General features: G+C 58.1%; 2 protein-coding genes across 25 annotated transcripts; one reads left to right on the forward strand and one right to left on the reverse strand.

The window, feature by feature from the left end:
* The first annotated feature begins 4,540 nt into the window (after positions 1 to 4,540).
* Positions 4,541 to 9,607, forward strand: CCDC188 (coiled-coil domain containing 188). 23 transcript variants are annotated; one of them, XM_042962417.1, is made up of 10 exons: positions 4,541 to 5,176; positions 5,364 to 5,471; positions 5,571 to 5,735; positions 5,919 to 5,975; positions 6,084 to 6,143; positions 6,545 to 6,602; positions 6,849 to 6,898; positions 7,176 to 7,374; positions 7,819 to 7,887; positions 9,312 to 9,607. In XM_042962417.1, exons 1-10 carry the CDS (start codon positions 4,643 to 4,645, stop codon positions 9,566 to 9,568), a joined length of 1,557 nt encoding a protein of 518 aa, XP_042818351.1. In that variant the 5' UTR covers positions 4,541 to 4,642; the 3' UTR covers positions 9,569 to 9,607. The 23 variants fall into 23 exon arrangements, 22 of the variants coding, with proteins under 22 accessions (XP_042818351.1, XP_042818342.1, XP_042818348.1 ...); XM_042962408.1 differs by lacking the exon at positions 6,849 to 6,898 and adding an exon at positions 6,301 to 6,365 and having other exon boundaries at positions 6,464 to 6,602; positions 6,989 to 7,374; positions 9,312 to 9,573; XM_042962414.1 differs by lacking the exon at positions 6,849 to 6,898 and adding an exon at positions 6,301 to 6,365 and having other exon boundaries at positions 6,989 to 7,374; positions 9,312 to 9,573.
* ZDHHC8 (zinc finger DHHC-type palmitoyltransferase 8) lies at positions 7,919 to 23,718 on the reverse strand. Of its 2 annotated transcripts, none has more exons than XM_042962406.1 (11): positions 23,615 to 23,718; positions 16,540 to 16,661; positions 16,208 to 16,365; positions 15,948 to 16,120; positions 15,621 to 15,723; positions 15,082 to 15,173; positions 14,774 to 14,915; positions 14,444 to 14,564; positions 14,262 to 14,371; positions 11,909 to 12,909; positions 7,919 to 8,884 (listed from the first exon to the last, which is right to left on the reverse strand). In XM_042962406.1, exons 1-11 carry the CDS (start codon positions 23,716 to 23,718, stop codon positions 8,659 to 8,661), a joined length of 2,352 nt encoding a protein of 783 aa, XP_042818340.1. In that variant the 3' UTR covers positions 7,919 to 8,658. The 2 variants fall into 2 exon arrangements, with proteins under 2 accessions (XP_042818340.1, XP_042818341.1); XM_042962407.1 differs by lacking the exon at positions 7,919 to 8,884 and adding an exon at positions 9,494 to 10,774.
* Positions 23,719 to 24,176: the final 458 nt, after the last annotated feature.

The raw sequence follows: 24,176 nt of genomic DNA on the forward strand, positions 1-24,176 counted from the left end.
CAGCAGTTCCTAAAGTTAGTGGGGAGAGAATAATGCCAGTCAGCTCTTTCCTGCCTCACTTATACACAGGAGTAGAATAAAAAGGAAAGCCAGACATTTGGGGACAGTGTCTAATAGGAGTTCCCAAGACCAAAGAAGAAAAGAACCACAAAGAGAATAAAAAAATGCAGGAAGCAAAAAGTTCCCCTCACCTCTAAACCTACTATATCCCTAAAACAGAACAGGATGTTCTGGAAAAAGAATAAGGGGCATTCAAAGAACAATAACGATATCTTGGAAATTTAAAACACAATTGCTGATGTTCAAAAGCCCAGCAGCCACGCTCCTAGCAGCACTGAGGACCTTGAGGCCTTCCTCAAATTCCCATGGGAAAGCACCCTCTGAGCTCATTCTCTCCTCAGCCTGACACCCAAAAGGCCCGAGGTCAGAGTAAGGTGCTTTGGGACCTGCGAGTTGTCTCATTATCTATTCCCATGCGATTGGCCACTTCAAAACTTAGTGGCTAAAATAATCACAACGTAACCTGGGGCTTGGAGACCTGGCTCACCTCTCAGAGCAGTTCTTTGAGGGTCATCCTGGGCTAGTCAACCCACCTTTGGGCCCCACTGGGGACAGGCTGTAATGACAGAAACCTTTATCCCCCTTACCTCTCATCTGACAACAAGGCCATGACTTCCCAGTGGCAGAGGGTCCTCAGGGCAGCAAAAGAGGCCCAACACACAAGCCCAAATGATGTACAAGTTTAGCCCAAAATCCAGGTGAATAGAGGAACCCTGTTTCCCTCTCTCTCTCTCTCTTTTTTTTTAAATAATTTATGGTCAAGTTAGCTAACCTATAGTGTATACAGTGTGCCCTTGGCTTCTGGAGTAGATTCCCACAATTCATCACTTACGTACAACACCCAATGCTCATCCCAACAAGTGCTCTTCTCAATGCCCATCTCCCATTTTCCCCACCCACATCAACCCTCAGTTTGTTCTCTGTATTTAAGAGCCTCTTATGGTTTACCTCCTTCTCTGTTTGTAACTTATTTTTCCTTCCCTTCCCCTAAGGTCTTCTGGTAAGTTTCTCAAATTCCACATATGAGTGAAAACATATAATATCTTTTTCTGAATGGCTTATTTCACTTCATAATACCCTCCAGTTCCATCCACATTGCTGCAATTGGCAAGATTTCATTCTTTTTTCATCACCAAGTAGTATTCCATTGCGTATATATATATATATATATATACACATACCACAAGATGTGGTATACCACATCTTCTTTATCCATTCATTAGTTGATGGACATTTGGGTTCTTTCCATGATTTGGCAATTGTTGAAAGCACTGCTATAAACATTGGGGTACATGTACCGCTATGAATCAGCACTCCTGTATCCTTTGGATAAATTCCTAATAGTGCTATTGGTGGGTCATAGGGTAGTTTTATTTTTAATTTTTTGAGGACCCTCCACACTGTTTTCCTGAGTAGCTGTACCAGTTTGCATTTCCATCAAGAGTGCAAGAGGGTAGGAACGTTGTCTCGATGTGAGGAGGGCAAAGTACAAGGAGAGGGACAAGGGCAAGGAGAGAATGGATTTGTGGCCATTTCTACCACTCAAGGACTTAAGTTTTGCCTGATCCACCTTTCTGAGGATGTTACTTGAGGATGGGCTTCCACAGAACAAGGGAAGACACTGAGAAAGAGGAAGGCATGGAATCAGGACTTCCAGGAGCAGTGGGGAAGGCTGTGGTAAGACAGGCCACATAACGCTCTGCTAGAAAGAAGGGAGGAGCAGCAAACCTGGGGCCTGAATCTGGCCCTAGCATTGGATGTGTGATCTGCAGCCATTAAAAAGATTTCTGTTACATAGGGGCGCCTGGGTGGCTCAGTCAGGTAAGTATCCAACTCCAGCTGAGGTCATGATCTTGCGATCCGTGAGTTCGAGCCCCACATCAGGTTCTGTGCTAGAGCCTGCTTTGGATTCTGTGTGTGTGTGTGTGTGTCTCTCTCTCTCTGCCCCTCCCCTGACTTGAGACTCGAACTTCTCTCTCTCTCTCTCTCTCTCTCTCAAAAAAATTATAATAAACATTAAAAAAATTTTTAAAAAGATCTCTGTCACAGAACTACAATGAATAATCCTAAATTTGCATGGAACCACAAAAGACCCCAAATAACCAAAAAATTCTTGAAAAAGAACACGACTGGAGGTATCACACTCTCAGATCTCAGGATTTATTACAAAGCTGTACTAATGGAAACAGTATGGTACAGGCACAAAAACAGACACATAGATCAATGGAACAGAATAGAAAATCCGGAAATAAACCCATTATTATATGATCATTTAATCTTGGACAAAGCAGGAAAGAATATCCAATGGAAAAAAGACAGTCTTTTCAACAAATGGTGTTGGGAAAACTGGACGGCAACATGCAGAAGAATGAAACTGGACCCCTTTCTTATGCTATACATAAAAACAAATTCAAAATGGATGAAAGACCTAAATATGGGACAGGAAACCATCAAAATCCTAGAAGAGAGCAGTAATTTTTTTTTTAATTACAGGCAGTAATTATTCTCTGACATCAGCCATAGCAGCATTTTTCTAGATATGTCTCCTGAGGCAAGAGAAACAAAAGCAAAAACAAACTATTAGGACTTCATTGAAAGAAAAAGCCTCTGCACAACAAAGGACATGGTCAACAAAACTAAAAGACAGCCTCCTGAATGGGAGAAGATACTTGTAAATGACATATCCAATAAAGGGTTACCATCCAAAATATATAAAGAACTTATAAAACTCAACACCCAAAAAATAAATAATCCACTTTAAAAATGGGCAGAAGTAGGGGCACCTGGGTGGCTCAGTCGGTTGAGCGTCCGACTTCGGCTCAGGTCATGATCTCACAGCTCGTGAGTTCGAGCCCCGCGTCGGGCTCTGTGCTGACAGCTCAGAGCCTGGAGCCTGCTTCGGATTCTGTGTCTCCCTCCCTTTCTGCCCCTAACCCACTCGCATTCTATCTCTGTCACTCTCAAAAATAAATAAAGATTAAAAAAACTTTTTTTAATGGGCAGAAGTCATGAACAGACATTTCTCCAAAGAAGACATCCAGATGGCCAACAGACACATGAAAAGATGCTCAACATCATGCATCCTCTGGGAAATACAAAGCAAAACCACAATGATATATCACCTCACACCTGTCAGAATGGCTAAAATCAACAACAGAGGAAACAACAAGTGCCGGCAAGGATGTGGAGAGAAAGGAACCCTCGTGCACTGTCGGTAGGAATGCAAACTGGTGCAGCCACTCTGGAAAACAGTGTGGAGATTCCTCAAAAAATTGAAAATAGAACCACCATATTATCCAGTAATTCCACTACTGGGTATTTACCCAAAGAATACAAAAATGCCAATTCGAAAAGATACATAGATATATCTACCCCCAATGTTTACAGCAGCATCATCAATAATAGCCAAACTACAGAAGCAGCCCAAGTGTCCATCAATAGATGAATGGGTAAAGAAGATGTGGTGTATATATACAATGAAATATTACTCATCCATTAAAAAAAAAAAGGAGTGAAATCTTCCCATTTGCAACAGCAGGGATGGATATAGAGGATATAACCCTCAGTAAAATAAGTCCGTCAAAGACAAATGTCGTATGATTTCACCCATACATGGAATTTATGAAACAAAACAAAGAAAAAAAGAGAGAAACCAAGAAACAGACTCTTAACTATAGAAAAGAGACATGGTTGCCAGAGAGGAGGTGGGGGGGCAGGGAATGGGAAAATAGGTGATGGGGATTAAGGAGGCACTGGTTGTGATGAGCACTGGGTGGTTATGGATGTGTTGAATAACCATATTTTACCCTGAAACTAATATAACACTGTATGCTGACTATACTCCAGTTAAAAATTTTTGAATAAAGTTCTCTGAGAGGTGGGGAAGGCTTCTGAAATGCCGAAGAACAATCTTGAATCTGCTTCCATCACTTAACAGTGATGTGACCTTGGGCAAGTGACACAATGTTTTGTGCCTCAGTTTCCCCACCAATAAAGAGGATGATAATCATCCTTACAGAACCATTAAAGTAAATGTTTAATAAATGATTTTTTAAAAGTAAAATCCCAAAGATAGGTCAGGTAAAAAAGCCAGGTGGTGGGCTAACCTCTTCTGTGTGATGAGGAGGTAAAGGCACAGGGCGCTCAGCTGTGCTGAATGTGCAGCCAACCCCAGAAAGAGCTTCATGATCAGGCTTGTGGGTGGTGGGGGGCGGGGGACTGAGGTGGGAGAGTCACACTGGACACCTTGTTTGGCGTTTGTTTTTGTTTTAACCTTGTGTCTGCATGATCTGTTTTATGTTTTCAGAAAATAGCTAAGGCTGGTGAGTGAGCTAGGGTGAAGAAGAGGCAGAGGGGGTGAGTGGAGGAGGGTACTTCAAAAACAGGGATGGGGTGGGAGGGGCCCCACCAGCCCTGGCTCTGGCCACCGCCCTGACCCATTGTGACCTCCCTGGATGTGCCCAGGCCTTTGTGACAGGCACCCTTGAGGAAGACCTGTGAGCCATGACACCTAGAGGGCCCTCAATAAGAGGGTGGCACGTCAGGCCAGGCTAGAGCCTGGACCTGGGGTTTAGAAGGGGTTATGGAGGGGCCAAAAACCCTGGGTCCCTGTGGCCACTCCCACCCCCAATGCCCCCAACCATCAGCTTCGAGCAGCCATGCAGGTTGCCTGGATCTACCCTGCCAGGGGTTTGTAAGATGGCCCTGCCTGGTACCTCTCAGCTCCACTCTCTCAATAGAGTCGGCCAGACCTTTCCCACCTCCGGGGGTAGGAGGCGGGGGGTCCAGGGTAGGGGCTGAGGTACCTGGGAGCTTTATGGCAAATGAAGAGGGAGAGATGCAGCAACAGAGACCGAGAGACCCAACGGGGACAAAACGAGGGCAAGAGGAGGCAAGGCTGGGGTGGGGCTGGCCCCTGCACTCAGGACGAGAGCAAGGGGCCTCCAGGCCAGGGGGATCCCCCAGCTCAGGGCCCAGACCCGGCCCTTGCCCACCCCTGCCAACAGGGGCAGGAACCCCGGCTTCACCCAAGGCAGCCCCCTCCCAGCTCCAGAACGTGCCCCTGGGTCCTGCAGAGCAGTCCTTCTTCCAGCTGGAGCAGGAAAACCAGAATCTGGTAAGTGAAGAGCCCACCGAGGCTGTGGGGCCAGCCCAGGCTCAGAGCCCATCTGTGCAATGGGTTTGAAGCTGTTCACAGAGCCGCAGCTTCTGCCCCAGCTTCTGCCCCAGCCCCCGCTATCTCAGTCCCCTGCCCAAGAAGTGGCTATGACAAGCACTCCCATCTTTCTGCCTCCCATCCTCAGAAAAGACAGAACCAGGATCTGCGAGAGCAGCTGGGGGCCCTCCTGGGGCCAGGGCAGCAGTTTCTGCCCCTATGCCCGGAGCACTCGAGCTGCACGGCCCTGGCCTGGGTAAGTGCATGGCAGACATCTGGCCCCAGCTGGACAGAGGGCAGCTGTCAGGAATGACCCAGTGACTCCATGTACCATACCCCTGCTCTGGCTCTCAAGCAGTCCGTGACCACAGATGCTGCCCATGGCCTTGGGGCTGACCCAAGGGCTCTTCCACAGACCCCTGAGCAGACCAGTGCCCAGCCCCTGGAGGACGGGGCACCCTTGCAGCTGCTGCGGCAGGAGCTGTGCCGGGGGGAAGAGTCCTTCGTGCAGCAGTCTCAGGTGGGTCCCTGGGAACTGGGCTGAGGGGGCAGGGTCCTTCATGCAGCAGTCTTAGGTGGGTCTCCAGGAGTTGGGCCAGAGGTGGGGGGCAGGGGTTCTTTATGCAGCAGTCCTAAGTGGCTAGAGGAAGAAAGAACTGACACTGCTGGCCTTGCCTGTGCCCACATGGTGACCATCCTCCAGAATGAACTGCAGCAGATCCGACTGTCCTTTGAGAGGAAGAAGATGGCCATTACCGAGGTGCCTGCCTGGCTGGGATGGGACAGCTGCTGGGGGACCCACCTGGTGGGACACATCCATGGGTCTTGTTCCTTGGAGCATGTGACCCAGCCTCCCCTCTCCCACCAGGTATGGGATGGCGTGGCCGAGGTACACATGGCCCTGAACAACCAGGCCACTGGGCTCCTGGTAGGTACTCAAAGGGTGACACCTGGAGAATGAAGGGAACAGGGACTAGGCAAAGTGTGCAGGGGCAGGGGAGCTTTGAGAAACAGGGGAATATAGCAGAATAGTCAGGGTTAAAGGACCTGTCTTACTTCCTTTGCCTCCCCCCGCCCCCCGCCAGAACCTTAAGAAGGACATCCGGGGAGTACTAGACCAGATGGAGGACATTCAGCTGGAGATTCTAGGGTGATGTGCAGGGTCAGGGGTCTGGGGCCCTGGCTGAACTGGGAAAGGGGCTGGTGTTCTGACCAGGATGGGTGGATCAACCCCTGACCCCTCCCCAGTTCCACTACACCAGACCGAGAGGTGCTGCAGGCTGGGGTGGGGGACGTACATGGCCCTGACTATACAGCCCCCGTCCCCAGGGAGCGTGCCCAGTGCCGCACCCAGGCCAGGAAGGAGCAGCAGATGGCATGCATAGCGGTAAGCCCCCCACCCCACACCCTTTCCCAGTCTGACCTCACCCTGGAGGCCCCTCTCAGGGAGGAGATGCAGGCTACAATGGAGGAGGCCCCAGGGAGGGAGCCACACCAGGAGCCAAATGACCCTGAGACATGGCTGCAGGTGCCTGTCCTGGGCACTGGTGGGGTAGTGGGGAGAAGGTAAGAACTCGCAGCACAGGGACCCCTGCCATTGGGGGCAAGCTCTGACCCAGCCCCTCCCCTGCAGAAGGCAAGGCCTCAGCTGGGATGTTCCGAGGGCCTCAAAAGCCAGCTCTGGTAGGTGGCTATGTGAGTGCATTGGTAGAGCCCAGTCCCCTGGGACCATCCCCATGGGCACCCCCGCCCCCTGACCGCCGCCGCCCGCAGGCTGCTGGCCCTGAGGCTGCTGCTGGGCACCCTGCTGGCCTGTACCGCCGCCTACGTGTACGTGGTGGACCCCGCGCCCTTCGAGGGGCTGGTGCCTCCCCTGCTGAGCCGCGCCGCTGTCTGGAAGCTCCGGGCCCTGCTGGGCCCATTCCTGCACCTGGAGGTGGACGACTTCCTGCCCTTCTAGGCCGGAGGCCCAGCGGCCCCAGCGAGGAGGAGGCCAGGCGGCCGGCGCTGCCCCGGGTGCCCAGCGGCCGCGCTGGCCCCTGCCCACGGCACTGCCACACGCCATCCCCACCAGGAGCTGCGGAGAAGGGTGGAGGCGGGGTCTGTCCTGACGGCTGGGCCTGCGGCTGGACATACAGTCGTGACACACACGGCAGCGCGTGAGCTTGTTTCCATGGAAACAGGGGAGAGGGGCAGGAGGTTTTGCAGCCTTCTGAGGGCAATCTCACAGTGGGGATTCCTCAGAGTGGTGCCCCTGCCTCAGTGCCCACACCCCATCTGTCCACTGGTCATCAGCGCCTCCACAGGAAGCCCCCAGCCCACCCCTGGCCACCAGGGAGGGCTCTGAGCAGAGGGTGTAGCAGGAGGGTCTCCACTGAAAGTGAGGATGAGGATCCTCAGGCCTCATCCCTGGGGCTGGGCCCAATCAGTAGACCTCAGGGATGAGGTTCTCAGTCCTGAATCTGCTGACCCACTGACTTCACACCCCTCATGTAACCCTCTGTCCTTATCTAGCCGACCACCCCACCCTCCCCACACTTGACCGGCCATCACCCTCCCACCTCCCACTCCTGTCCCCTCCCTGACCCAGGGTCCCTGTCCAGCCCAGCCTCCTGGCACTGCCCCAAGGCTCGGAGGACAGGGGGACCACGTTGGTGGACAGAGCCATGGAGGTAAACACCAAAAATTTTATTTAGGGCATTAAATGGGGTTGGGGGAAATACCTTTTAGGACAATAGAGAGTAACTTTGTGGCTTGCTCATCCCCAAGTGGGAGAATTAGAGGCACCGCCCAGGCAGGAAAAGGGCTGGCCAGAGCTCTGCCCTGCCCCTGGGGGCGTCCAGGCCCTGGCTGGCTGGCAGGGACTGTAGGGCTGTGGGCAGCCAGGCCGTCTGAGGTCCCCCAGGTGCCACATCTCGGAGTGAAAGAGTGAAGACTGCTGGGTGGGGTCAGGCAGAGCTGTCACCAGGAACACACTGGGCTGGCAGGATCTCCTCCCCGCCCAGGCAGGGCCTGGATGACTCACCAGGCTGGCGGCTCCAAGAGGTTAAGGCATCTGTTCATGTGCTGGGTGTGGGGAGGGGGGAGTGCAGTGACCTGCAGGGGCAACCTGAGACCCCCACCCCAGCCCAACCCACAGAGGCCTGGGCTCCCTGGGGAGGAAGTGGCATCTAAAGTGCTTGGTCAGGCAGGGAGATCGGGGTGATTAGTGCAACACCCCGGGAAGGCCATGCTGGTCCCAGCAGCTCCAGGGCCCCTGCCTGGGGTGTTGGACCCCCTACAGCAGGTGGGGACTTCCTGAGGTGGGTGGGCACAGGGTCACAAGCCCCAGTGGGCTGGGAGTCAGTCAAGGTGCGGCTGGTGGAGAAGGGACCCCCAGCCCACAGCCCAGGGTCTGTGGCAGCCTGGCTTCCTGGGCTGTCCTCTCGGGGCCCCGGAGCTGCCTACTTGGTGTCCCGCTCAGGCCCCGAGAGACCGGGGAAAAGGCTGGAGGCGGCTGAGTGCAGGCGGCACATAGCCCCTCGGGGAGGCGCCCTGGCGGCCGGGCTCCAGGGTGCCCGCAGTGGCGGGCGGTCCTCAGGGAGGCCAAGGTGGCATAGGTGCAGGCCGGGGGGCACCCTGGGCTGGCCACGCCGGCCCCATCCACGGCTGCAGGTGCCGATCCGCCCCCTGTGGGCCGCAGCGTCCCATGAGAGAGAAGCAGAAAGGTGGAGGTCAGCATGGGGCACAGCTGCCCAGTGCAGGGTCCGAGGCCCAGCTAGCCTCCCACGTTGGGCCAGCCCGTGCCCCAGACCCCAAGTCTTTGACCTGGCTGTCTCAGTCCTAAAAAGCTGTGAATTCCCAATTCCCCCACCCCCAACATTTGGCAGTGGGAGGTGGGGGAGTAGGGGAGGCACTCAGGTTGCCAGGAGGGTGAGTTCTAGTAAATGTAGCTACAGGATGCACCACTGGCACCCACAGGGCCCTCAGCTAGCAGGTGGCCCCCAAAGCACCCTCTACTTCCCTTACTCCATCTCCCCCAAAAGCCGCTGGGTTCCCAGGGGGCCCTAGGGTGGCTGCAACCCCAACCTTTCTCTAAATGGCCTGTTACTACCAGGGATGACGCAGACCCATGGGAGCCTCATACCTGGCAGCCAAAGACCCATCGGCCAGCCCCCACCTTCCAGGCTTCCAACTCAGCTTAAGTCAGTGGAAACACCCACGAGGAATGCCCACACCTTTGGCCAACACCTCTCCCAGAGCCTGACCCACTCTGCCCCCTGCCCCTGGAGCCCCCGCATTGCAGCAACAGCCCTGGCCTTGCTGAAGGAAAGGATCAAAATGACTCTTTTTCTTTTTTTAATAAAATTATAGATATATAGATGTAGATATAAAAACATAAAACAGACACAACGCAAGCGGACGCTGCCGTGTGCTTACTCTCGGGTCCCTGGCGCCAGGCAAAACTCTGACCCCCTCCCCGATGTGCTTCCCACAAGGACGCGGAGGCTCCAGTAGGGCCCAGACTTTGCATGCCATGGGGTGGGGAATCTCCAGTTTGGCAGGGAGGGGACTCCTGGTCTCATGGGCACCTTGTAGCAGCGTCCGGCCCGTGCCTGCTCCCACCTGCCCCCAGTCGCCTCCCACAAGAGCATAAAGCAGAGGTTAAGGCTTCAATGAAAGCGAGTTTCCCGGCAGTGGGAGCAGCGGGGGCCCGAGCGTTAACACATGGGACGTGGCATGGCAGCGCAGCGCACAGACACGGGGACGCACCCACCAGCTGGGTGAGACAGGACACACGGAGCCGAGACCCCACCCACAGCTGGCTGTCTGTCTGTCCATCGTCCACCTGTCTGTCAGAACCCAGAGCAGTCCCAGAGCTGGGTGCCTGGAGGCCGGGGCTGGACTCCCCGAAGAAGAACTGGCCTTGCCAAGCTACAAGCTTCCAGCAGGTCCCTGAAAGGCAACGAGTTAGGAGCAGCCGGGCGGTGGGGCCTCGGTCCAGTACAGCCAGGGACCCAGGCCTCTCTGTCCATCTCTGGGCCACAGTGACCCGTCTGTAAGGGGAGTAGGTGGGGACCAGCCTGGGGACAACCTCAGGGGCATGGATGCAGTCGGTGCAGATGCAGTCCGCACCACCTTGCCGCCCCCACCTGTGGGAACAGGGGTACCAACACACAGATCCTGCAGCCTGGGGGCCCTCAGCCCAGCTGTGCCCTGGAGAGCAGATGGGTGGATGGACGGGCGGAGGAAGAGGGACAGGCTCGTGGAGGCGTGGTCTCTTCTGCTGACGTGTCCACACCAGGACTGGGCCTCCTCATCTCCCAGGGCAGAGAAGTCGGGAGGGGGGGCAGCCGCTGGGGGTCCTGGTCCCCGGGGCTCCACGGCGGATGGATGGCAGTCAGTCCTCACACTGAGATCTCGTACGTGGTCCCACCCACGCCGGACACCTTCTTAACGAGCGTGTGCCGGGCAGGGCTGGCGGAGGGCCCTGGGGGGCCAGCAGCAGGCCCCAAGCGGGCCAGGCCCGGGGACTGCCCGTTAAGCTTACTTGGGGGGGTCTTCAGCTGAGGGTGGTCCCTGCATCAAAACAAGCACACACACGCACACCCACAGTGAACACGGGATCACGGCATGACAGAGGCCAGCGGAGGCAACAGGACAGATGACGCAGACGTAGATAGAGCCCAGGGCAGCCCCTGCCTCTGAGCCCAGAAGGTCCCACCAGCAAATGGGTGGGGATGCAGGGCCTGCAGAGGGAGGGCTATTGCTGTCACAGGACAGACAGACAGATGTCAGAATGGCCATCACCCCCCTCCCAGGTCCCTTGGTCCCTCCCACTGGCACAGATCACAGAGTGCAGGGAGGCCAGGTGGACACTGGCCAAAACCCCAAGCCCTGCACTGTTCTAGCGCCCCAAGCTGGGGAGCCCAGGGGTGACTGTGGGACCCCTTCCCTACTACCTCCTAGGAAGATGAGGGGAGGTCTTTCTGCCCTCCAGCCTGCCTAGTATTGACCAATAGCATTTCTGATCTCACTGCCCAAACATCCACAAGGGTGGGAGCCACTCCCTCCTTTAGCTGCCACCCACTGGGACAGTTACACCCACACAACAGGGACCTCCTCCCTGACTGAGCCTGTGCTCAATGTGGCAGGGGTGACACCTTGACGATCCCCATGCACCCACTGTGGGGCTCAGCACACACCATGTGTTCAGCTCATATACTTGGACCCGACCTGGCAAGGCAGCAAGCCTAACTTCCAATTATCCGTCTGCTAGGGACCTAGAACCAGCCTGCCCTGCTAGGCCTCGGTTTCCCCATCTCTGAGCAAAGGCCCTTACTTCCTGGGGCTATGTGCACCCAGGGCAGCATGTTCTGCCATGGGGTGATGTCCCCCAGATACAGCCTCCTGGACAGACACCATTTCCAGAGGAAGAAGCCCTGGGGTCCCTGCTACACTTGATCATGCCAGCTAGGGGAGAAGGTGTTCAAGATGCAAATCCTCCTGCCTCCCATCCTGGGACATGCCGGGGTGTCCTTAAAGCTGGGTGACCCCCATATAGGCTGGCCAGGAGCCTCCAAGGAGGGTGAGGCTCACCCCTGTAGGCAGCCATTGGCTTCCTGGACAACCCCCACGTGCTCAGCCAAGAGGCCCCACAGGCGGTTGGACACTTGATTGGTGCTGGGAAGCCCCCTGCCCCCTGGCACCCACCTCTGCATGGCCAGCGAGGGTGGCGACTCCGGGAGGTCCGTGTGGATGAAGGCGACAGCTTTGGGGCCTGCATAGGAGGGTGAGCGGGGTGTGCTGGGTGGGGAGGGTGGGCCCTGGCGCACCGGGGACCTGTGCGAGCCGCTGCCGGGCCGAGGCCCAGGGGCGTTGTTGTTGGCCAGGTCAGCCTGCAGGGAGGAGGAGGAGGTCCGCGGTGCCCGGCTCACGGCACTGGACAGCGAGGACAGTGAAGTCTGCAGCGCGGGGTTGCGGGCACCACCGAAGCCAGGCCCTGCCACCAGGTCATCTCTGGAGCCATAGCGCAGGGAAGGGCCCCGGGGGCCCTCGGACAGCACACTGGCCTGCTGCAGGCTGTAGGAACTGGGCGCATCATAGACGCCTGAGTCGCCAAAGAGCGAGTCGGCCTGAGAGCGCAGCAGCCGTTCCCGCTCCTCCCTGTCCTTGCGCTCCTGGATGGAGGCCATGATGGTCCTGGACAGGTTGTCATAGCGCACAGGCGAGGGCTCCCGTGGCCGGGGACCCAGCACCGGGCTAAAGCTACGGGGCGGGGGTCGTGGCGGGTCACCCACTGCCCCCGGGTGCAGGTAGGGCGAGCGGTAGCTGGCCATGCCAGCCGAGGGGTGGGCTGGGCACGTGTGGCCACTGGGAGATCCAGGGTTAAGCAGACTGTCATAGGACAAGCTGCCATTGCGGTTGGGCAGCGCGTGGGGGGCAAAGATGCTGCGGTGGGGTGTGGGGGGCCCACCCTCAGAGCGCAGAGGCTGCAGGGCCACGTGGTCCCCGCCCCGCCGGCTTGCTGCCTTGAGGCTCAGGGAGCGCAAGGCACCCGAAAAGGTATCAGCAGCACTGAGTGGCGGGGATGGCGGGTAGGCTGCGTGCAGGCCTCCGGGCGTGTAGTCGGGGAGGTCCAGGCTGGGCTCTGATGCAAAGTCCAGGCTGTGGATGCTGTCCTCCCCTAGTGTCAGGGAGTCAGGGCCCGGGACCTGCAAGGAGAGAGGGCACACCTCTACCACTGCCCAGCCACCATGTCCCACCCAGCCACCACGCGCTCTGTGTCCACACAGAAGCTACAATCCTGGTGACATCAAAAGTAGCCACACGTGCAACCAACAAGCTGTTCCTGGAAGCTCTCCATCCCCTGACTACCTCTTCCTTGCCCACCACAGAGGCAAGTGGGTACAGGGTAGACCAGAGCACCCAGATGCTGCCTCTCCAGAGAAGGCTTTGCACCCTGCTCCTGCTCTTACTTCCCCGGGGAAGAGGAGAGGGCTGTGGGAAACAGCCACAGGAGCTGGACCTTGAGGAGACACAATAACCACACAGTGGCCCAGAGCCCTCTGCTGGGCACCTCACAGCTGAGGATTGGAGTCTCTGCAGGGTAAGACCAGAGCTGGCTGCTACATCCACCCAGGGCAGTACCCTCAGAGCCCACCTGGGCAGGATCTCCTGGGGAGGGGCGGGGGGGCAGCCACAGCAATAGGGAGGAGGGGCCTCTTTGATTTTCCCGGAATCAAGGCATGCCGGAGCCGGATTGGGCTGGGGATGAGAGCCTGCATAACCTCAAAGCCGAGACAGGGTGTTGGTAGGGACAAATGTGGCCTTGGGGTACTTGGCCAACCAGCCAGAATCCTCATGGGATCGAGGACAATCCCAGGAAGGAGATGAGGCAGGTAAGGGTACCTAAAGCCTCCCATTCCCAAGGACACTCCTCCTGGGGCAGGGCTATGGCATGTTGGCCAGGGAAGCCCAGATGCCCTGCCCAGCCCAGAGGGTCCTGAGATGCAGGGTCAAACAGGCCAGGGGTCTTGAGGAAAGGGGAGTGGTCCAGGTATACTGGCCCAGTCACAGGCTAGCCTCTCAGCCAGCCATGAAGGAGGGTGGGCAGCCTGGGAATGTTCAGGGTTCTGGATCATTCCTCAAGCTGTCCAGGGCTGCCAACCGCTCCACAGTGATTGTAGAATACTTATACAACTCAGAAAAAATAAATGTGCTTTCTTAAACAATCTCAAATTCTTCTGAAGCCTTCCCGTGGGCCTTACAGAGTGACTAATGGTGGAATTTCAGGCATCCTGGCACATACTGCTCCTGGGGGCAGCCGCCTACCAGGCCAGTGGGCAATGCCAGCCAAGGAGAAGGGGCCAGCCAGGACTGCTTGTGCCAGGCCTTCCCTCATGCCTAGCAGGGATGCCCACAGGGTGAGGCCCTGCTGGTACCCACAAGGCTCTCTATGACCCTATGGCCCCAGGGGTGGGGCCTCTAGGAGTGGGACCTCTGGGGACAGGGTCTCCAGAAGGGGTAGAGCAGGATCTCCTGGGGCGGGGCCAGGCCTCCTCACCTGCTCACCAGGCCCGCAGAAGGGAGCCTTGGGACCCGAGGGAAAAGCAGGCCGGAACTTGTACATGGCAGGTGTCGGGGGGCTGGTCCTCTGCACCGACAGGGCGCTCTCTGGGGAGATGGACCGCGGTCAGGCTGGGGTCAGTCCATGTCCCTCCCTCTGTCTGGCCACCCCTACCTCACCAGCACTGCTTGGGCGTGGGGTCTGCAGGTCGCCTCCGAACGTGCCGGCCTCCACCTTGGGGGGCAGTGGCGGCCCCAGGTCCAGCGGCTTCTCATCCAGCCGGTCCAGACTGCCCTTGGACTGGGAGGGGGCGTGGTCAGTGGTAGGCAGGGCATGGGCCAGGGGTGGGGCATAATGGGGACTCCTCCCTGGGCCCTGAGCTCTAGACCATTCCCCAGAATCTACCCAATTCCTCCCCCTTCCACTTCTAGGTCCCCTCCAACATAGTTGCTTCCTGCCTTCAAGGGTCTGCCTTCACCCCATCCCCTACCTGACCCCAGGGCCCCCACCTTGCTGCGGCCCAGGCCAGCCTTCAGCCCGTTGTCACTAAGCTTGACCTTGAGTGGGGCAGCTCGCTCCAGGAGCTCAGGCCGAAGGAAGGGAGGCTTCAGGCGAGCAGCCAGCGGCAGCCGGGGAGGCTCCACCACGTACCTGCACCAGGGGCAAAGGGGTCAATGGCCAGGGTGACCTGGCCTGAACGCTCACCAAAGACAAGGCTGGCCACACCTGCCAAGGGCAAAAGTAGACCAGGCTGAGGGTCCGCACCTGCCCACCCCAAACCCTGCAGGGGTCCCTTGACACCCCGTTCAGGCCTCACCGGGGTGCCAGAGGGCTGCACAGCACGTGCTCCACATTCCCATAGCAGCCTCGGGTGAAGGGGTTCACTCCCCCACGGAACTTCCCCGTCACCTGTGGACATGGGACCCCTCAGCCAGCCTGGCCACCCAAGGTCCAGGCCAAGGTGGACCAGGGGACAGGCAGGGACAGCTGGGGTTCCTCAGATGTAGGCTGGGCAGGGTCAGCCCATGAGTGCCCCCCCCCACCCATTTACCCCGAGTGTCCCTGCAGGAAGCTGTAGAATTTCTGGGCCCTGAGTTACTGCTAGTACAGTTGTCCACAGGTAGGAGTGAGCAGGGGGACAGGGCAGGTGAGGTCCCATACTCCATTCCCCCACCCAGAGTCTCCAGGGCCAGATCCTCCCCCTATAGAAGCTGCACAGTCCACCTCACTAGAGGGCTCCAGTAGCCCTTTCCCTGACACCACCCCCACATGGTCCTGGTGTAGTCCTGGCCCTCTTGGCCCATAGGGGACCCCCCCCATTCCCATCACTGCATGGCCCTCTCCTAAGGTCAGCACCTGCTCGTTGGTGGTACGCCCCCGAGTGACTAGCACCACATGGAAGCCAGTGAGGCCGATGACAGGGATGAAGAAGAGGCCAGCCACACACATGACGGCCATGCTGGCCCGTTAAGGCCAATGGCCATAGGCAAAAACATGGAGCAGGTGCCTGTGAACAAACTATTCCCACCACCACCCAACCAGGAATGGCAACCCACCCCCTGGGGACTCCCAGGCAGTCCCCAGCCCACACTGTCAGGCAGTCCCCAACCCACCCCGAGCCTCAGTTTCCCCCGTGGAATGTGCCCCCAGCCCATACTGTCTTTGCGGTTAGGCCAAGGATACGTGATGGTAGTGTGGGCGGCTCCCAGTCCCTCAGCGTGGTTCAGCACATAGACCAGGCCAAAGGCGACGACACCCACCATGTGTGCACTGAGCGACAGCAGGAACAGGAAGAAGTAACGGTAATTGCGGCGCCCGATGCAGTTGTTGACCCAGGGGCAGTGGTGGTCAAAGTCCTGGGCAGGAGCAATGAGTCAGGGCACAAAATGGGTGGGAGAGGAGAGACATGGAGATGGGGGCGGACAGGGTGGTGGGATGGTCACCTCTACGCAGTTGTCGCAGACGCTGCAGTGGGAACAGCGAGGTGGACGGTAGAAGTGGCAGGTTGCACACCATTTCATTCGGACCTGGATGCCCCGTACATCCACATTCTTGTACAGCGGGGCCCGGAAGTCATCCTCCTTATCCTCGTCCTCATCCGCTGTGAGCCAGAACCAGGGGAAGGTGGCAGGAAAGTGACTTCCTTGGCAGGAGAGCCCTTCCCGAATCTCTGCCAGCCCACACACCAGGACCCACCCCACCCCAGGCTCTTTCATGTCAGCCACTTACACTCTAGTGAAAGTGAGCAGATTATGTGCCCGGTACAGGGCCCTACCTCGGGGGAAGACGCCAGGGTCCATGAAGGTGGCCATGCTGAAGTTGGCCAGGACAAAGAGAAAGATGATGCCATTGTAGACGGGAACAGCTGGGGACACAGCTCGAGTCAACCATGGGCACCTGCATTGGACAGCAGGATAGAGGTGGGTCTGGGGGTGCTGAAGCTGGGTGGGGAGGGGAGGTGGCAGCAGATGAATTAGGCATGGCCACACATAGGAAGACTGGGCCACTGAGACCACCATCAGTGCTCAGCGTGGGAGTCAAGAAGGCCACTGCTGCCACATCCCTGCTGGGAGACGCCTGTACATCAGCCTGCTGCTCCTCTACTCAACCATTGGGGCTGAGCACCTTGTGCATGGTGTGCTGGCTCCCTCTATGCCAACACCAACTCCAGCAACCCTCCAGGTGACTATTAGGAGCTCAACTCACAGTTGAAGAAACTGAGGCTCAGAGCAGCCCGTGGGCCGGAGGGGTGGCAGACTGGGGGGCGGGAGCCCAGGATGAGAAATGAGCCCACTCTGCCTGTGTACTATGATAGACAGAGGCCAGCCCCAGCCCTTACCCAGCCCTGTCCCCAAGCCCAGCAAGGCCCCTTCACCAGGGAAAATTCTGTCAGTAAATGCACGGTGGGTTGTCACCCCCGGTTTTCCCTGAGGGGTGCAGTCTCAGTGTCTGGGCCACTGGGCACATCCCCATCCAGGCAGCCCCTTCTTTTCCCTTCTTTTTAGTTTGTCACCTTACTATCCATATGGCAGTGCAGAATACCTGGAGACTCTAGAAAAGCACAATACCCCGCAACCACTCATCATCTCTTTCTACCCCTCAGCCCTTGGCTCCAAGGCTGCCCCCTCTTCCAGGAAGCCTTTCCAGACTCCTGGCACCCCATAAGGGTCACACACACCTCCCTGGTGGGTGTTTTGTCACAGAGAGTGTCCTCTTCAGCCCTCTTGGGACCTGATCAGAGACCCCTCCCTGGAGACAACCAGTACTTGGGCACATGGCCTGTGGTCCCCTGCCCTGACCCTGCAGCAGGGTCCCTGAATCCATTCACTTGATTCCCATAAAGTTCCTCTGGCCTCAGGTTCCTGATCTCTCCCATGGCTCCTGGCTGCTTTGACAAGTGGGGGGCACCCACTTGGGAGTTGGGGGGGTTGTTCCCCTTCCCATAACTAGCCCCTCTGTGGAGTTGGGAGTGCCAGAGGAGATCCCCTACGGTAGCCCTAAGAGGACAGGGCATCGTGGCCTCCAGCAGGGTGAGCAGTACCCATGGCCTTACCCACCGCCCCAGCGCACACTGGCCACGCTGGCGCACCCACGCCTGTCTTGGCCAGGAGCCAGCCCTGCCACCCCAGCAACCACCTCCATGGTAGCAGAACTTCGCTATTTTTAGTGGAAAGCGAGAGGCTATTTAAAGATTCCACTTCCCACGGCAGCAGGCTCAGCGGGCCAGGAGCCGCAAGTTACCCCATCCTCTTCTCCAGGACCTGCTGTGGAGGTGGATGCACTCCCCGAGGACACAGGTCCCCTCTGCCGGGAGGGCTTTTCTCTACCACCCCCTGCCCAGGCAGCCCAGAGCACCCACCAGTAGACGCCTTCCACATTCCCCATCCCTGTGGGCTGAAGCCTGGCATACAGATGGTGCTGAATGTATGCTGTGGTCTCTGATCCAATCCCATTCAGCAAAGTGACAGTGGGTCCCTGAGGCATGGTCTGCTCAGCAAGGCGGGGTGGGGGCAGAAGCCAAAATGCCAGTGGGGATGGGCTCTCCAGGCAAGTGAGAGCTGCCCGCTTAAAAGAACCAGGTACTCCGAGGAGCCAGGGAGAGGTGCGGGACTGTGGGCCCCGCTCAGGTGGTACAAGCCAGCTCTCCATGATGCCTTCTGGGAAGGGCTAGCTATGCAATCTATACAAAATGAAAATGCGGGCGCCCTTGTTTAGAAAGTATCAAGGGGCTTCTGGGTGGCTCAGTCAGTCCAACTTCGGCTTGGGTCATGATCTCGTGTTTCGTGGGTTCGAGTCCCATGTCAGGCTCTTTGCTGACAGCTCCAAGCCTGAGCCCTCTTTAGATTCTGTGTCTCCCTCTCTCTCTGCCCCTCCCCCGCTTGCACTCTGTCTCTCCCTCTCTCTCAAAAGTAAATAAACATTAAAAAAAATTAAAAAGTATCAAGAATTTCAAGACACTGACAGCAAAATCATTAAGGGCAAGTGTGGGCTCTCATGCACCTGTGAGTCCCGTGGCATCAGTGGGGCCAGCCTGCTCTGGGAGAGGAAGGAGCTGAGAGGTCCTGAGGTGCTCCAGGGCCTGCAGATGTGCACACACAAGGTGGAGGTGGGTGGGCACTGAAGGTAAGAGGACACATAGGGGAGGCCAGAGCAAGGGCCCTGTCCATTACTGTTGTCCAGATTTTGCCAGTGGATACTACCTGCCCTGTGCAGTAGAACATGAAATCCACCCTTCCAGCTGTGGGGGGTGGGTGTTTTTCTGTTTTCTCTATTTTAGAGGCAAGGAATAGGTATAGGAGAGCTTGTCACATATCAAGGCCTTGGGGTGAACCTACGTCTGGGCTGGGATTCTAACCATCATGCAGGCAGGCAGGGACTGAACCCCATGGGCAACGCCCCAGCCACACTGACCAGAGTTTCCCGTGGCCCAGGTGGCCTGTCCTCCCTGAGCCTCAATGATCCCGCCAGGCTGCATGGGTGGCCCTGAATGAGATGTCTGGGGCTGGGGGGAGTGGACAGCACCTGCACAGCAATGGGCCCATGTTTGGGATCTGCACTGTGATGGGGCAACGTTTGCATTGAGGTGGTGGGCAGCCTCTGTTCACCGTGGGCGCCAACCCCCTGCATGCCTGGGCCACACATACCAGGGAGAGTGGGGTGGGGCCTCAGCTGGTGTTGGGCAGGCTTTTGGGGAGGTAGTGGGCAGGTTCTTGAACAGGGACCTGAGCCATTGGCCCCTCTGCCCACCATTGCCAAGCCCCCAGGCTTGACTCAGATGCAGGATCAGGCATTCCCCATGCATTCTTGTCCTCCCCATCCTCCCTCAGGGGGCCTTTGCCCCTAAGCCATGCCATAAGGAGGGTCCTAGCCTGGGTCATGCCTAAGGAATACATATCCTCATGAACATGCAGGGACACACGCACATACACATAAGCAATGCACACACAGATACACAATATGCTCCAAGACACACTTGTGTGAATACATGTCCGTACATGCATGCACACAGACGCATGTGCATACATAACCACATTCAAAAGGCACATGTATTCAAGCACACATCGACACGTATTGACACGGAAGACACACATGAATAAATATTTGCAAAGACAGATAGGCCCGCTTGTGCACATGCTGGCACACGTGCAGAAACACACACATAGATGCAGACGTGCCCTTCCTCACACTGACCCCCTTCCCTATGCTTCCCATGGACCAGGCAAGTGCGAGGACATGTGAGGACATGAAAGCTCTGTGGGCAAGGCCTGGCAGGCAGAACTGCTCAGTCCACCTTGAATCTATCCTAGGCTCCAGGAGGGCCCCTCTGCCCACAAGTACAACACTCCATTCCCACCCAGGGGACTGTATACTCCGGGCAGAGGATGGCCACCCCTTGCTCGCTGCAGCCATACTCTGGGCCCAGGGCGGGCCCGAGTGGGGGATGGCCCAGCTCTGAAGCTAGAAGCCCTCCTCCCCATCCAGCCCCCGCCTCCTGAGTGTCAGGGCCACACGCCACCGCCATGGGCCCCACCCAGACTGAGGCCCCAAGTCTGCCTGGCCCAGCAGGGAGACACCACCCAGTGGGGGTGGGGGGTTCTGCAGGGACAGTATGCGCACCGCAGCTAAATGTGGAATGGAAAATTTTACCTCAGGAGTTTTCATTTAAATCGGGTTCTTCATTAACACTGTGTTTAAGAATAATGCTCACACACGGGAGCACCTGGGACCAGAGGGTTTGTGGCCACTCTGCCCTGGTCAGGCCAGGCAGGGCCTCTGTCCTTGTGCACCCATTCCAGTCCCTGCAGACATCTGAGCAGATGGGGAAACTGAGGTTCAGGAGGCCAAAGATACCCTAGGCCACAGGTAGTGAAGCCTGCCAAGGGGCTCACCTCAAGTTTCCTTCCTTCCCATGTGGACCCTGCCAGGAGCTCTGTCCACCTGGGCCTTCTGTCCTTTCTGGGCCTCTGAGTATGGGGAAGGCTCAGGCCCGTCCTGGGAACTAACTGCGACATCCCAGAAGTCAAACCTTTGGTCCTGGACAGACATAAGATGGCCTAGCCTGGCCCCAGGTGTTGGTAGTCTGAAAGCAGCTCCAGTTTTCTGATGTCTACAGGGTCCTCTGTCATTCTGCAGACTGGCTCTGGGAGGAGAAAGGGGCTGAGGTGGAGGCTCTCAGAAACGGCACCTCCCACCCCAGCACCTGACCCAACCTGGCACTGAGCCACAATGTGAAGGGTTTCTGGAGCCCAAGGGGACACGACTGTACCAGGAACCTAGGAAGGCTTCCTGGAGGAGAAATGCCTCTGGATACCTGTCCTTCAGTGTGATGCTCCCCATCCTCCAAGGGGGATGCCCCACCTCTGGTCATCCTATCCACACCCCAGCCTCTCCTGGGCAACATGTCTGAATATCCTGCTTGTCCCAGCCCCCTCAGTGAACTGGCCCGAGGAAGGGGTCCTCGGTCTTCTAGGCTCCTGGCTCCCCACCCTGTATGATGTCAGTGTAGACCTGCCTCAAAGGGGGCAACTCCTGTTTGCTGAACAGAGAGGGGGCCTGGGGCCACACAGCACCCAGTGAAGTTCAAGGGGGAGAGACAGAGAAGAACCCTGTGGGGACCCCAAGGGCAGGGTGGGGAGGACACAGGAGTGGACTGCTCCTTTTTGAGCACATGTCTGAGTCTGCAGAAAGAGAGTAAAAGTGTGGGGGCTAGGGTGACCAGAGGCTTGTCCCAAGGAGGGGACCACTGGGAGCCCTGCTTGCCTGGAATCTGCATGCTGTGAGTGGTGTCACTAGGCCTGGTTTGCCTGGCAGAACCCCTCTCAGGAGCCCAGTTGTCTTGGAGGACTCCAGGGGAGCCAGGGGTGGGGGTGGGTTAGGGCCCCCAGTGGCCTTTTGGCCCGGAGAATGTGGCCTCAGAGGCTCAGGGGAGCCCGGTCCCAAGGGCAATCAAGCCTCCCTTGGCTAGATGGTCACTGAGCCTGGCCCCCAGCTAGTGCCCTTTCACCCCCATCTTACCGCAGGGACACATACCACCTTCTTTCAGGCAGAGTGGGTCACATACAAGGCAGGACACAGGAAAAGGCCTGCAGTGCCCTTGAGGGAAACCTGCACCTCGCTGGGCTGTTGTTCCTGAACCCTGAACCCAGAACCCCAGCTCTGAGAACAGAGGAAGGAAAAACTTGGCAGGGTCCAGGAGCATCAGCGCCCACATCTTGGGAGTCGAGTTCATAGGGCAGTCTTGTAGGGGCCCTCTGAAATCACGGGAAGGGCTCACAACAAACTCACTATAGTGGGGCTTAGGTGAGCCTAGGAGGAGATACAGGCGGGCTCTCTGGGGTAAGGTTGATTTCAATTTCTTTAAAGATTTATTTCCGTGCATTTCACAAGTTCTTGAAAGAGAACACGTATTACTTTTAATGTTAGAGAGGAAAAACACTGAACTGCACTTTGGGAGTGAGAAACCAGGATCAGTAAGTGGAGGTCAGGCTACCAGGAAGCACACCTGAGGCCCTTCCAAGTCCCAGACACTGGCCCCGGGGCCAGGACGACTGGGCCCCACACCTCCAGAAGACCTTGCACCCACTGCCCACCTGCCCCTCTCCTCTCTGCCCCACAGCCAGCAGCATCTGAATAACAAGAACATGCCTGCTTGCCAAAGCCAGAAATAAGCCCGTCCACACAGGCCTTTTTTAAACACACTCTTGGCAGCCTGTGGTGCCCACCCAGTCCCGGCCTCCAGGTAGAGGGCTCCCGCACCTCCATGGGCACCCAGTGCAGACTCGCTATCCTCACAGCTGCTATCCGCACTCTTCCGCGCTCTTGCTAAGGCCAAGGGTGCCAAGCCAGCTCCTGCTCACTCCTGCTCTGGGCTCACACTCCAGGGCTGACCTGCTTCAGAACAGAGGCCTCACTGGCTACAGCCACTTGTCAGGCTTCAGGTTCCCAGGAAGGCTTGAGTGGTCATAGCTTTAGTTACCTGGGCTGTCTCGGCATGGGACCTGTGGAAGGGGGTGGCCCCAAATCTGTACGGCTAAAGCCTGGAACCCCCAACCCCTACTTGTACCTGGGGTGGGGGGTGCCCCACAACAATTGTGTTGTAAACAGGCTGATGTGTGAGCCAACCTGTCTCAGGTAAAGAAGCTATGGCTGCATGGGCCCAGGGCTCTGCCTACCTTCTGACTCAAGGGTCCCAGTGCCTGACATGACTGGTGTCCCTGGATGTGACCTGGTCTGGGCCCTCCTGCTTCGACCCTGAGCCTTCCTGAGAAGGTCAAGGGAGGGTGGAGGGCATTGCCAAGCCAGCATCAAGGGTGGCTTTGGGGCAGGCACGTGGCAGCCAGGCCAGGCCACACCTACGCAGGAACAACTTGGCTCTGGCCCTGGGCTGGACACCCAAGAGCTGCCCTCAGCTCCTTGCTGGAGGCTGGTGGCTCTCTACAGCCCCTGTCCCCTCATGCAGCCTGTTGGGAGGGGAGGGCTGCAGCCACACCTTGGGCAGCCACAGCACACACTCCCCTATTCGGGCCCAGCTCCTCACACTCAGGGCCTGGCACACCCATGAGATGCCCACCAGCCACTAGTGTCCCCACACACAGAACTCACCTGTCCCTGGTGCCCCAGGATAGGTACACTCACTGTTTCTGTCTCAGCCCAGGCGGGGGGCTCACGGGCGCATAGCCCTGGTGCCAGCCCTGCCATGCCCAGCCCTCCCTGCCCCTGCCCCCCTGCCCTGCCCAGCCCGCGGGCCCTGTCCCCCCAGCCCTGCCAAGCTTCATCCCTTGTTGTACCGACCCCTGCCCCTTCTGGCCCGGCTGTGGTCGCCTGTGCCCCCGGTGACGCGGGGGACTCACGTGAACACGAAGAACAGGGTGCTGGAGCCGACCAGCAGCGCGGCGGCCGTGGCCACCGGGATGTACTTGGCGGGTTTGAGGCGCGTCCCGGGGCTGCGGGGCATCCTGGGCGCCGCGCCGCCGCATCCCTCCCCGGGGCCGGGCGGGCGGGGCCGGCCGGGGTCGGGCCGGGGTCGGGCGGGGCGGGCTGGACGCGGCGCAGGACCCGCGGCGGCGGCGGCGGCGGCGGCGGCGGCGGCGGCGGCGGCGGCGGCGGCGGCGGCGGCGGCGGCGGCGGCGGCGGCGGCGGCGGCGGCGGAGGAAATCCCACCCCACGGGTAGCGGCGGCGGCGGCGCGCTGATGTCAGCGCGCCCCTTAAGGTGGACCGGGCGGGGAGGAAGGGGGGCCGCGGGACTGGGGCGGGGCCAGAGGCGGGGCCGGGGCGGGGCGGAGCTCGGACCCAAGGCAGACGCACCCGGCCCCCGCCCCGCCCCACGCCCTCCTCCCGGGGCGCTGCGTGCTGGAACCGCCCAGACTAGGGAGCCACCGAGCTCCCTCGGCCCCGACTGTGCTGGCGTCCTG

Source organism: Panthera tigris, chromosome D3 (genome assembly GCF_018350195.1).
Source record: "Panthera tigris isolate Pti1 chromosome D3, P.tigris_Pti1_mat1.1, whole genome shotgun sequence".
Lineage (NCBI taxonomy): Eukaryota > Metazoa > Chordata > Mammalia > Carnivora > Felidae > Panthera > Panthera tigris.

Excerpts from the sequence above, each read along its gene's own strand:
- CCDC188 (XM_042962408.1), top strand. The coding sequence starts at position 4,643 with ATGGAGGGGCCAAAAACCCTGGGTCCCTGTGGCCACTCCCACCCCCAA. Across the intron at positions 5,472-5,570 it reads GCTGCACGGCCCTGGCCTGG|CAGTCCGTGACCACAGATGC; the intron begins GTAAGTGCATGG and ends CTGGCTCTCAAG. Across the intron at positions 7,888-9,311 it reads TGGTGGACAGAGCCATGGAG|GGATGACGCAGACCCATGGG; the intron begins GTAAACACCAAA and ends TGTTACTACCAG.
- ZDHHC8 (XM_042962406.1), bottom strand. The coding sequence starts at position 23,718 with ATGCCCCGCAGCCCCGGGACGCGCCTCAAACCCGCCAAGTACATCCCG. Across the intron at positions 15,174-15,620 it reads GGCGTACCACCAACGAGCAG|GTGACGGGGAAGTTCCGTGG; the intron begins GTGCTGACCTTA and ends CCATGTCCACAG. Across the intron at positions 14,565-14,773 it reads CTGGCCTGGGCCGCAGCAAG|TCCAAGGGCAGTCTGGACCG; the intron begins GTGGGGGCCCTG and ends GCCCCCTCCCAG.